We start from the raw sequence: 13,543 nt of genomic DNA on the forward strand, positions 1-13,543 counted from the left end.
GCTGGCACTTGCAGTTCTGTACGGTAGCCTGGGCAATCAGGTTAAGGACTTCTGCAGTCTTCTTATCATCTACTCAAAGGATATAGTATTTCTAATTTTTAGTAACATGAGAATGTGAGCGTAGAGATTTCCTAATAATATCCTTGTGTTCCTAGATGAACCTTAAGTCTGAAGTTCACTGTATAAGGTGATTTCTTTTAAAAATTTTATTATTTAGGTAATCTCTACACCCAACATGGGGCTCAAACTTAACTGCCCTGAGATCCAGAGCAGTGCCATGCTCTGCCAACTGAGTGAGTCAGGCAGCCCAAGATAACGTTTTAACTAAAGTGAGAGCAGAGTAGGGCGCCTGGGTGGTTCAGTCGTTAAGCATCTGCCTTCAGCTCAAGTCATGATCTCAGGATCTTGGGATGGAGCCCCACTTCAGGCTCCCTGCTCAGCGAGAAGCCTGCTTCTCCCTCTCCCACTCCCCCTGCTTGTATTCCGTCTCCTGCTGTGTCTCTCTCTGTCAAATAATAAAACCTTTAATGAAACAAATAAATAAAGTGAGAGCAGAGTAAAAGCTACATGATGACCAGCTCTGCAACCGCGCAAACTCGGATATAACGAAATTACAGTTGGCTTCCGTCCTGCAAGAGGTCAAACAGGAACGTCACTATTTTAGTGAAATAAAACTGCATTTGACCCAATTAAAATTTCTGTACCCCAGCTAGAGCCTCTGCTCAGGTTTTACAGGGCATATATGCCTTCAATAAGAAAATGCAGTAAATGTCCCATTTCTCACTGCCAATCACCAAAGCTCATTATAACTGATATTCCCAGTAATAATACAATGATTATTACTTTGGCTCAGGTCATGATCCCGGTGTACAGGATCCCTGCTCAGTAAGAAGCCTGTTTCTCCCCTTGTCTGTGCTTTCTCTCTCTTTCTGTGCCAAATAAATAAAATCTTCTAAAGAAAGAAAAAAATCTTAACAAAGAAACTGTAATCCAGTCAGGAAGAGCTGTATATTTTATAAATAAGCAAAACCACCTGCGCCCTAGAAATGGACATGACAAGAAAGGAAACATTAAAGTACAACATCCAAGATCATGATCAGTTCTCAAAGAACCTGAACGGTAAAAATCAGTTTAACTAGACAGTCGAAGTGGGAAGGGGAAGTACTGAGAGACAGTGAAATGATCATATCCTTACTGTTCCGTATGTTAACAGATAACAAAACCAAACCTTGAAATAACATGAGCTATGTACGGTGTGCTGCTGGTCTAAGACTGGGATTCAAGTTTAAGGGAACAGAAATATACCTGGTTACCTGCTGTTTGAAAGAGGTGCTTAGGCGATCTGATGGGGACTGGACAACTTTTCAATAAAGGACACCCAAAGGGCGCTGGGGCAGTGGGGCATCCACACACAGAAGGATGAAATCAGACCGTTCCCTGGCAACCCACGGAACAATGAACTCAAACAGGCCTGAGGTTTAGACATAAGAGTTAAAACTGTATAATTCAAAAAAAAAACACAGCAGGGTAAAATTCCTCATGACCTCAGGTGAGGCGAAGAGTCTGGGTTTTCTCAGATGTAACACCAAAGCCCCTGGTGATAAAAGGAACATTTGTAAAACTGAATTGCAACAAAATGAAAATACTTTTAGGTTTAAAGGAACACCATTAAGAAAATGAAAACACGAGCCACAGAGTAGAAAACTACATTTGCAAAAGATGGTTTCTGATTTAAAAAAAAAAAACACCTATATCCAGAATATGGAAACAACTTTTATAATTTAAAAAATTTCAATAAAAAGAAAATGGGGGGGAAGGGGAGAAACAAAGAAGGAAATCTTAGCATCTGTGACAACACAGGCCGACCTACAGGGCCTTATGCTGAGTGAAATAGGTAACCAGTCAGACAAGACGAAGACCGTATGATTTCACTTATACGTGGAATGTAACAGACAAAACAAAGGAACAAACAGACTCTTAAATACAGAGAACGGGTGGTTGCCAGAGGGGAGGTGTGTGGGGGGACGGGCAAAACAGGGAAAAAAGATTAAAAGGTACAAACTTCCAGTTATAAAAAAATCTAAGTCATAGTGATAAAAAGTGCAGCACAGGGAATATAGTCCGTGCTGTAATAATGCTGCACGGTGACAGGGGGTGGCCACTCTTAGTATGGTTGAGCACTGAGCCACAGAGAGAATTGTTGAATCGTTACATTGTACACCTCAAACTAGCTTTGCGCAGTGGCAGTATCGTAGCCAATGAGGTTTATCCGAGGCGCAATTATTGCTAATTGTACACCTGAAACTAACGTAACATTGTATGTCAACTCCACTTAAATAATAAATAACAAAAAAAGAAAGAAAACAACATTAATTAAAGAATGAGCAACAGATTTAAAAAGACGTTTCATCAAACTAATACAGGAGTAGCTAGTAAGTACATGAAAAATGATGTTCAACATCGTTAAGAAAATGCAATTAAAATCGCAATTCTAGGACTTTCTAAAAAAAAAGCAAAACGAAGGCGGCCGTGAAAAGATCAGCAAGGGACAGCCAGGTGTTAGAGGAGAGGCAGAGGACAAGGGAGAAGGCAGAGGAACTATCCTGTGTGCTACTACAATAATAGATGCACGTCACTATACACTTATCAAAACCCACAGGATGCACAAGACTGATCCCTAATGTAAGCTATGGCTTTGGGTGATAATGTTTCATCATATTTAATACCCTAATGTGGGATGCCAATTTTGGGAGGGAGGGTTTTCATGTGTAGGGTACAAGATACATGAAAACACCCTCCATATTTTTTGTTCAATTTTGTTGTGAACCTAAAACCGCTCTAAAAATAAAACATCTATTTAAAAGCATAAAAAAAAAAAACCCCACACAATGAGATACCACGGCATACTCACTAGAGTTGTTGTAACAACAACAACAACAACAACAACAAAGACAATACCACGTGTTGGCCAAGATATGGAGAACTGAAGCCCCCATACACGGCTGCTAAGAACCTACAGCTACTGTATAAAACAATTTGTCAATTGCTTGTAAGTTGAGCACAGAGTTACCAAAGAACCAGCAATTCACTCCTGGGTATCTATCTACCCAAAAGAAATGAAGACAGACATATTTCCACATAAAAAACAAAGCTGTAGGGGTGCCTGGGTGGGTCAGTGGGTTGAGCCTCTTCCTTCAGCTCAGGTCATGATCTCAGGGTCCTGGGATCAAGCCCCACATCGGGCTCTCTGCTCAGCAGGGAGCCTGCTTGCCCCTCTCTCTCTGCTTGCCTCTCTGCGTACTTGTGATCGCTCTCTGCCAGATAAATAAAATCTTAAAGAAAAAAAAGATGTGAATGTTCACAGCCATGTTATTCAGAACAGCCAAAAAGTGGAAACAACTCTAGTGTCCACCAAACGATAAATGTACTGGACAAAGAAAAGGTAGTGTATCTGCACAAGAGAATAATCTTCAGGTATGAATTACTTCTGTACACTATGACGATCTCGAAGATGAGCCTCCCAACATATGCAACTCCCTAGTGTAGGACTGCACACTCTCTGGCAATGTCCAAGTCACCTACGAAACCCAAAATTAGACTAACGGTGGGAAAAAGCTTTCTACTTGGGCACCAGGTTTCCATTTGGGATGACAGACATGTGCCAACAATACATTATCTCTGCAAAACTCAGCAGGTCTTCAACATCACTGAATTTATACTTGGGGCAGGTCAATTCGGCGGCACACAAGACTGTACCTCAAAAAAGCTATCCAAAAACTCTGTATGAAATAAGAGTACAAACATGACATTTAAAAATAAGAAACTGGGGGCACGTGGGTGGCTCAGTGGGTTAAGCCGCTGCCTTCGGCTCAGGTCATGATCTCAGGGTCCTGGGATCGAGCCCCGCATCAGGCTCTCTGCTCAGCGGGAAGCCTGCTTCCTGCTGTCTGCCTGCCTCTCTGCCTACTTGTGATTTCTCTCTGTCAAATAAATAAATAAATAAAATCTTTAAAAAAAAAGAAAAAAGAAACAACACCAGAAACACCGTAGAGTTCAAAGCAATCTCCCTGGAGAGCAGAAACGGGCAAAGGGGGCGGGGAGGGTAAGGCGACACTTGCTCAGCTTGTGTAGAAAGAGCTGACGTTTTACACTATTAATCCTATACAACTGGGGGGAAACCTAGCAAGAAATTTTGTTAACCAACAGGTCATTAATTAGCTAAAACCTTCTGGCTAAAATTCAGTAAAAAAACTATCCAGGTTTTAGTATATTATTTGGTAACATTAAGAAATGAAGTCTGGGCGCCCAGGTGGCTCAGTTGATTAAGCCTCTGTCTTCAGCGCAGGTCCTGAGCCCAGGATCGTGGAGTCAAGCCCCGCATCGGGCTCCGTGCTCCCTGCTCCTGCGCGCGCGCTCTCTCTCTCTCTCTGTCAAATAAATAAGTAAATAAAATCTTTGAGAAAAAAATTTTTTTGATTTAAAAGAAAAGTCACTGTTGGAATAAATTTATTGTCTGCTTCTCGTCAAAACATGACAGTAGAAAGAAAAAAAAAATCACAGTAAATAATGAGTCAAAATCCAACCTTCTAAATTAAGGAAAAGGCTCTCTTCTTCATAGTAGAGTCTAAAGGCGCTAGTACATACCAGAATCTTCTGTGGGCTCAGTTTTCACTTTGACGGGGCCACAGCTGAAAGGAAGAGAAGGCGGGATGAAGGTGCGTGCCGGTGCCGGCCGGCCACGCACCGTCCACGCGCCAACACACAACATCACTCACCTGACCCAGCTGAACGCAAACCTGACTCTACGTTAAATTTCCTTGTCCACTAAATTTAGTACTTCAGATTCCGATCAGTCTCTATTGGAAGCAAGTGTAACGACGTGCAAACTCCACTTTACTCCTCCCTCCTCCCAGTGGAGCCCAGTGTGGCCAGCAACTCATCCCGACAGCTGCCCCCAGGAACTATGTAATGAAAAACCGCATTCTCGCAGGACCCCAAATGAATCAGCCGAGTATTAACCTTCAAGACATATGATATGGGCCTTTTTAATATTCTGATACCTCAAGATTCTAAAAACTAAAGGCACTGCTGGGGTGTGGAGGTTCACTCGTACCGCGCAACTGCACATTACCTTCCACCGGGAGACAGCATGGACCTTTCGGCGTCTGTCACCATCACACGACCACCTATGTACAAAAAAAAAGAAAAACAGTAAGATTTAGGTTTCGCCAACACTTTCAACAGGACTCCTATTTCCAACGTTCTTAAACGGAGAATGAGCGAGGGCAGGAGCGCTTGCAGCTCTGGGTCGCACTGGAGTGAGTGCCGTGTGAATCGGCGCAACGGCGGCCTTCACTCTCTCCCCGGCCTTCACTCTCTCCCCGTAGGGAAGGGAAGTGAGAGTGCGGATCGGCCAACAAGCAGCTTCCATCCCCTCAGTCACCAGCATCCTCTCCCCTTAAGGAAAAAGCTCAAATTTTTATCGGTGAAACAAACAGAGCAATGCACTATGATTCCAGCAATCCAGGAACGCCCCAGTGGCACTGGAGCGCAGACAAAGATTGCCAGCAGAGGTAGGTCTGGCTCGGAACTGGCACAGTGACTGCCTGACAAGAACAGGACTTCTAGGGGCGCCTGGGTGGCTCAGTGGGTTAAAGCCTCTGCCTTCGGCTCAGGTCATGATCCCAGGTTCCTGGGATCAAGCCGCACATTGGACTCTCTGCTCAGCGGGGAGCCTGCTTCCTCCTCTTTCTCTGTCTGCCTCTCTGCCTACTTGTGATCTGTCAAGTAAATGAGTAAAGTCTTTAAAAAATAAATAAATAAAGTGTGTTTAAAAAAAAAAAAAAAGAATAGGACTTCTATTTGAGCGTGATGAATATGTTCTAAAATTGGGGCACCCTGGGTATCTCAGTGGGTTAAAGCCTCTGCCTTCTGCTCAGATCATGGTCCCAGGGTCCTGGGATCAAGGCTGCATCAGACTCTCTGCTCAGCAGGGAGCCTGCTTCCCCCTCTCTCTGCCTGCCTCTCTGCCTGCTTGTGATCTCTGTCTGTCAAATAAATAACTAAAATATTTTAAATAAATAGAAAATTTGGAATTTTAATAAAACAAGACAATAAACCTTTACTTTCTCAATCTTATAGAGAACATCTACAAAAAAGCAATAGCTAACATAATGACAAGAGCTCAAATGTCTTCCTCCTAATATTGAGAAGGTGAGGTCTGCTATCACCACTTCCATTCGGTATTGTATTGGACATTCTGGCTAGAAAAACAAGATTAAGAAATAAAAAGTATCCAAATTGCAAAGAGGTAAACTGTCCCAGTTCACATACTTCGTGATGCACTGTGTAGAAAGTCCAGAAACAAACAAGCAGGGCCCACTGACTGTCAACAAAAATGCCAAAGCAAGAAAAGAGTCTTTTAAACAAACTGTGCTGGAATGCAATTTACAAGCTTACCACGTGCCATATACAAAAATTAACTCAAAACTGACCACAGATCCAAATGTAACAACTCGGGCTATAAAACTTACTGAAGAAAACACAACACACCCTCATGACCTTGTGTTAGGCAACAATCTTGGATACAAGATCAGAAGCACGAGTGATAAAAGAATAGACCAAACTCTGTAGAAATTAAAAATTTCTGTTCCGTACAGAACATGATCAAAAGACAAATTGTAAAACTAGAGAAAATGTATTAAATCTACATCAAAAATATAAAAAGAACTCTTACAACTCAGTAACAACACTACAAATAACCCAATAAAAACACATGGAAAGGACCTGAACAGACCTTACTCCAAAGGATATACACAGTCGCTAAAACATGAAAAGATACTCAACTGTCCAAACCACAGAGACACACCACTTCACATCCATTGGGATGGTTAAAACCAAAAAGACAGTAGCAAGTGCTGATGGGGCTGTGGAGAAACCGGAATCCTCAGACAATACCAGTAGGGACATAAAATGGTACAGGCACCTAGAGGGTGGCTTGGCAGTGTTTCTAAAGCTAAACATAAAATTAGTCTATGACTCAGCAAGTCTACTCCTAGACATGTATACCAAAGCGAAATTAAAGCCTATGTCCAGACAAAAACTTATCCAAGTAGGTCTATGGTAGTATTATTTGTAACCACCCACTGGAAACAAACTAAAGGCCTATCAACCCATGAATGGACATGAGAGGTATAATCAAATGTAGGAATACTTACCATTCAGCAAGAAAAATGAAATAACTAATATTTTTTAAAGATTTTAAAATTTGGGGGCGCCTGGGTGGCTCAGTGGGTTAAAGCCTCTGCCTTCAGCTCAGGTCATGATCCCAGGGTCCTGGGATCGAGCCCCACATCGGGCTCTCTGCTCCGCAGGGGGCCTGCTTCCTCCATGCTCTCTGCCTGCCTCTCTGCTTACCTCTGATCTCTGTCAGATAAATAAATAAAATCTTTAAAAAAAAAAAAAAGATTTTAAAATTTTATCTGACAGAGTGAAACACAACAAGAGAGGGAATGCAAGCAGGGAGAGTGGGAGAGGGAGAAGCAGGCTCCCCACCGAATAGGGAGCCTGATGCAGGGCTTGATCCTAAGACCCCTGCATCATGACCTGAGCTGAAGGTAGATGCTTAAAGACTGAGCCAACCAGGCACCCCAGGAAATAACTACATATACACCCAACAATCTAGATGAGCCTGGGGGCATCTGGGTGGCTCAGTGGGTGAAGCCTCTGCCTTTGGCTCGGGTTATGGTCTCGGGTCCTGGGATCGAGCCCCGGATCAGGCTCTCTGCTTCGCGGGGAGCCTGCTTTCCCCTCTCTCTTCCTGCTGTTCTGCCTACTTGTGATCCCTCTGTCAAATAAATAAATAAAATCTTAAAAAAAAAAAAACACTAGATGAGCTTAAACTGAATTATGCAGAGTGAAAGACCGTCTCAAAAGCATCCACACTATATATCTAAGTTATGTAACATTCATGAAAACAACAGAGATGATGATGAAAATATTCTGAATTTAGGTGACAAGGACTATAAAACTTTGTAAACTGTCACTGTAAATTTACTAAAGCCCACTGAATTCTATACTTAATACAGGCAAATTTTATGTCATGCCAAGTACACCTCAATAAAGCACCTAAAATATTGATCTTTTCATCATGATGAGAAGAAAACAAAGGTTATTAAACAAAAAAATAAAATATGGGTCTGTGTATGTATTATTTTTCCTTTCTCCCTTGCACTGGTTAGGAGACTGCTAATGATAATGGTCATTTATTTTGCCTCCAAAGGGCACCAATCTTCTAAAAATCACTTTTCCCTTCAAATGCAATGGCTCGAACTTCCCAATAGGAAGTCCTGTTGAAACCCAGCTCAGTCTTCAAGAGCCCAACTTAATGCCCTCTTCAACGTAGAAGCCTTCCTGGGTCACAAGCAAATGCTTCCTCCAACAAACCATTTGTACAGTGTGCAGGCTATGCTCCCGCTGTGGGGACTTGATGAGTTTTTGTCTCTTCCACTGAACTACCAGCACTCCAAAGCTTGAATGCTTGAGGCAAAGCTGTGCATCCCCCCCCCTCCCCACCCAATCTTGTGCCCAAAAATTCTGCGCCTGCTCAGTGAAGTCACCCTCTTAATTCTGGGAAAGGAGGGCAGAGCCAGTGTATGATCGACCCCGTCGCCAGGGTAAACCTTGACTACCTCGTAAGGAAAGTACCAGAACTAAGACCAAAAAACAAGTCTCTACTTTTTCAGTTCAGTGACTTCTCACTGGTTTATATATAACACCCTACTCCTAAGATGTCTTACATCACATTCTCAAAATAAAAGAAATCAGTAAAATATGTTTAATTTGGTCCAACAGGCTTAGGAATTATCTGGAAACAAAGTAATCACTTACCTAGGTGCTTCTTTGGCTCTAGGAAAGGTCTGCATTAAAACAAAATGAAAAACTACACATGAATATACAAAACAAAACTACCGTAAAGCATAAATTTAATTGACTTCTAAAGTAAACAAGAATTTTTAAAATATAATAAACTGAATGTTCAACTTTATATACTAAACTGTTGAAAGAAAAGGGATAATGTACTTCACCTCTTAATGATGAATGAAATCCCTGCTTTGTTCTCTAAAATCCATTTCAGGGTGGCAAGATCATAGTTCTCAGGGTGTTTAAAGGCAACTCCTTCTGGAAGGCCCTGCACGACCACAGCAGACTGATCACGTAGCATCTTCTCATACGGAACAGGTACCACTGTCGATTTGCCTAAAGCTTTCCCTGGGGGTGAGGGACAGAGTTGAGGTAGGAAGAGGATAAACATCATTAAATGTGGAGATTAAAAAAACAAAATCATCATTAGTTTATCATGGCTTAACAAATGGCATTCATGCTGTTTGTAATATCCGATTTCCAAACAAATTCAAAATACCAGAGGGCCCTATTCCCATTTTAGAAGTTCTAAGCCTGAAACAGATCCAAAAGGCCAAAATGCAAAGTATATAAAATATTGTATAAAATCTACACAAAACAAAAGAAACAATGCCTGCTATCTTCCACCATCATCTTTCTTTACGATGGCCTCACTGTGGTATAATACAATCTTCTCATATACCGTTCAGCCTTAGAACATGGAAACCTAACAGGTCCTACTGTTACCATAGGTATCCCGCAATTTTTGGCCAATATTCTCACTGAAGCGTTACTAGATAAATACAACGAGCATGCGTAACTGAATGTGTTCTACCACCCCGTCTGAGTGTATCAGAGGCAGGAGCCCACCCTATTCCCTGTGCCCCGCCCCCATGAGACGAATTTTACCTACAATCTCACAGTGTAACCAGTAACTTCTCCTTCCCACAGTTTTGGGGTTTTTTTAAAGCGCTTTGTTTGCCATGTGTTTAGACTAACAAAAGATGATTTTTTCAGGAAACTGGTGGGATCAGCACACAGGGCAAAAATAAACAGTTCTCTTTGGGTGAATATTATGTATTAATGCAGATTCTCCAGGGAAAGGGGTAGTTGATAGTGGGAGGGATCCATGCAGGTAGTGAGCCAGGGAGTACTTGGGAAATCTACTTCTCTCTTCTTACAAACCTAAAACAGCTTGTAAATAGAAAAGGGGGAAAAAATAAAACCCGCCCCACAGCTCTACTAGGTACATTTGTTTGTTTCTGGGTTTGTTTCTTCGAACAAGAAAAGGAAAGTATGGTCACTCCTGATGTTAACCCCGTATTTGGAAATCGATCCATTCAGTTTGTCAAAAATGCGACCTTGAAACCATTTACACAATTCACCCTTTTGCAAACTCAATTATATAATGTCTCTTTTAGAAAATGCAAGTGTAGGGGCGCCTGGGTGGCTCAGTGGGTTAAGCCTCTGCCTTGGGCTCAGGTCATGATCTCAGGGTCCTGGGATCCAGCCCCACATCGGGTTCTCTACTCGGCGGGGAGCCTGCTTCCCCCTCCCTCTCTGCCTACTTGTGATCTCTCTGAGTCAAATAAATAAATAAAATCTTAAAAAAAAAAAAAAAAAAAAAAAAAAAAAACTCAAGTGTATGACCTTACCATAGCAAAAGCAGAAATAGTCCTCAACCGTTTTTCTGAGCGTCTCAATCTCCACAGCGTCCACACTCATGCGATTCGCCGGGCCCGTAGATTTCATCTTGTGCATCTCTGCAGCCTTTTCCTCTTCTTCAACACCTGCAAAGTAAGTAATGATATAAGATGCCCAGATCCATTATCTTAATATTTGCCTTTCCATAAGAATAATTTACTTCTAATATTATGATATTTATCATTTGTTATAAAAAGACAAAAGAGGGGCACCTGAGTGGCTCAGCTGAGGAAGCGGCGGCTTTCAGCTCAGGTCATGATCTCAGGTAGGGTCCAGGGACTGAGCTCGGCGTCAGGCTTCCTGTCTTCAACCTTGCCCTCTCCTCTGCCCCTCCCCCACCTCACCACACCCACACGTGGACTCTCTCTCTAATAAATAAAATCTTTTAAAAAGGGGGATGGGAGCAGGGGGTATTTAAAAATAAAAATCTACAATAAATGACTTGAATAAAAACCATAAACGGTCATCACCTCTGAAATAACTGCAGCTTTAACAAAAAAAATCTATAAAGTAAAAATTAGCTACTTGTAGTTTTGCTTTCTTTTTTAAGAAAAGGTACCATTACAGTAATTTGTCACCTACAAACTTAAATATGAGATTAGCAATGTCACAGAAAACATTCCAGGTTCAAAATGTCCAACACACAGCCACTAGACACCTGTCGCTGCTGAGCACCTGATGTCCCAGTCCAAATGATGACGTGCGGTACATCTGCCATACATACTGATTTTGAAAACTTAGTCCAAAAGAGCATGCAAAATACCCCACCGGTCATTTTTATGTTGACCACATGCTGTTTTAAATATACTGGGTTAGGGGAGCCTGGGTGGCTCAGTGGGTTAAGCCTCTGCCTTCAGCTCAGGTCATGATCTCAGGGTCCTGGGATGGAGCCCCGCATCGGGCTCTCTGCTCTGCGGGGAACTTCCTACCCCCCTCTCTCTGCCTACATGTGATCTCCCTCTGTCAAATAAATAAATAAAATCTTTAAAAATTAAAAAATTAAAAAAATATATTGGGTTAAACTATAATCACTGAAATAAATTTCCCTTGTTTCTCTTATTGTCATAACACAAACATTTTAAATTATGAGTGATTATCATCTCATTGCTCCAAACTGTGGGCAAGAAAATTCTTCCCAAGAAACTGTAAAACTGGGGCGCCTGGGTGGCTCAGTTGGTTAAGTGACTGCCTTTGGCTCGGGTCACGATCCCAGAGTCCCAGGATCGAGTCCCACATCAGGCTCCCTGCTCAGCGGGGAGTCCGCTTCTCCCCTCTCTTCTTATTCTCTCTCTCGCTCTCGCTCTCCCTCTCAAATAAACAAAATCTTAAAAGAAAAAAAAATTGTAAAACTGACTCATATACCTACTGATCAGGTTTCAGAAGACAACTATTGATCCTCATCTGCAAAATACTTTATATAAACAAATATTATGTTTGAGAACTACATCCAAGGATTTATTCTCTAGGGCATTAAATTACTGGTAACAAAACGAAAGTACGAATACTAATAAGCAGGGACTACAATTTGCAACTGAGGACAATTCCCCTAATGCTTAGTGCTAACCACTGGAGAACCACACAGGCAAGACAGTATAGGGAACGGGAATATAAACACAGCTGCCAGTGGGATTATAGTATTCATGGGACAGATGGCAGCTGATATACACATAATCAAAACAACATTATTACTATAAACTTAAATACACAAACATGATCAAAGCCTTAAAAATTCTCAAAACGATCAGAAATAATGAAAATATTTAAATAGATTATACTATCATAAAGCTTAAACGATTATAGTGGGGCACGGAGGAGCCTGCAGTGTGGAGAGGATATGCTTTTATAAAAAGGGCTAAAAATATGATTGAGAATTTAAATTAATGAATTAAGAAAAATCTTTTATTTACCCACGATCTGCTCAATTTATCATGAGTTGGATCTAACTTGATAATGGAAATTTAAATGGATCTAAGTTGATAATGGAAATTTAAATTTGGCACTTAAAGACACACACACACACACACAAATATCCCTACAGGGGCACCTGGGTGGCTCAGTGGGTTAAGCCGCTGCCTTCGGCTCAGGGCATGATCCCAGGGTTCTGGAATCAGGCCCCACTTCAGGCTCCCTGCTCCACAGCAAGCCAGCTTCTTCCTCTCCCTCTCCCCCTGCTTGTTTCCCTCTCTCGCTATCTCTGTCAAATAAATAAATAAAATCTTAAAAAAAAAAAAAAAAAGAACCTTTAATCAATTCAAGATTCCTCTACCTCCTCTCCCAGGTGTGCCACTAATCCAAAGTAACACCAAACAAGGAACACAGGATAAACATTTACCGTTTTTCTTAAACTCTTCAGCTTTTACCATTATATATTACAATGTCAGGGACATCTTGAGTGTTCTGCAATGTGTCTCTAGACATTTTAGAAAACCCTTTTAGTATAAATCCCATTCTGTTTTAGAAAATAAGACATGTTATCCCTAACTATTTAGGTCCAGTATTTACAAAAGACAAAGATACAATAAAATACTTACAGTATTTTACAAAATCTTTCTGAAAATCCTTTCTGGTATTAACAAAAGCGCGTCCTCTCTCGGTTCCAACCACAAACACGTCCGTCTCATACACCGCGATGCAGGCCACTTCCGCCTTGGACTTGGCCAGTTCTTTACACTGAAACACAAAAAGCAAGTGTGGCACTATGTACAGATGTCTTGAAGTACTATGTACGATGGATGAAAAAAGAATCTTATCACTTCGGGGGCGCCTGGGTGGCTCAGTAGGTTAAAGCTGCTGCCTTTGGCTCAGGTCATGATCTCAGGGTCCTGGGATGGAACCCTGCATCGGGCTCTCTGCTCAGCAGGGAGCCTGCTTCCCCCTCTCTCTCTCTGCCTGCCTCTCTGCCTACTTGTGATCTCTGTCAAAAAAAAGAAAAAAAAAA

At 41.7% G+C, this 13,543-nt stretch overlaps 1 protein-coding gene and 1 pseudogene across 10 annotated transcripts in view; one reads left to right on the plus strand and one right to left on the minus strand.

Annotated features, from left to right (window-relative positions):
- Positions 1 to 13,543, minus strand: part of GTF2I (general transcription factor IIi) — a 105,822-nt gene that overhangs the window by 64,290 nt on the left and 27,989 nt on the right. For all 10 annotated transcript variants that reach the window (XR_006605223.1, XM_045074941.1, XM_045074938.1 and 7 more), the window contains exons 3-8: positions 13,137 to 13,275; positions 10,557 to 10,691; positions 9,087 to 9,270; positions 8,890 to 8,918; positions 5,132 to 5,186; positions 4,645 to 4,688 (exon numbers count right to left, since the gene is read on the minus strand). Coding sequence is in view for 9 of the 10 variants with exons in the window: in XM_045074941.1 (XP_044930876.1) it covers positions 4,645 to 4,688; positions 5,132 to 5,186; positions 8,890 to 8,918; positions 9,087 to 9,270; positions 10,557 to 10,691; positions 13,137 to 13,275 (586 nt within the window). In the remaining variant the exon portion in view is untranslated. The remainder of the gene's footprint in view (positions 1 to 4,644; positions 4,689 to 5,131; positions 5,187 to 8,889; positions 8,919 to 9,086; positions 9,271 to 10,556; positions 10,692 to 13,136; positions 13,276 to 13,543) is intronic.
- LOC123390730 lies at positions 2,230 to 2,312 on the plus strand (annotated as a pseudogene).

This window comes from Mustela putorius, unplaced genomic scaffold (genome assembly GCF_011764305.1).
Source record: "Mustela putorius furo isolate JIRA1106 unplaced genomic scaffold, ASM1176430v1.1 tig00000139_pilon_pilon_pilon, whole genome shotgun sequence".
Taxonomy (NCBI): Eukaryota; Metazoa; Chordata; class Mammalia; order Carnivora; family Mustelidae; genus Mustela; species Mustela putorius.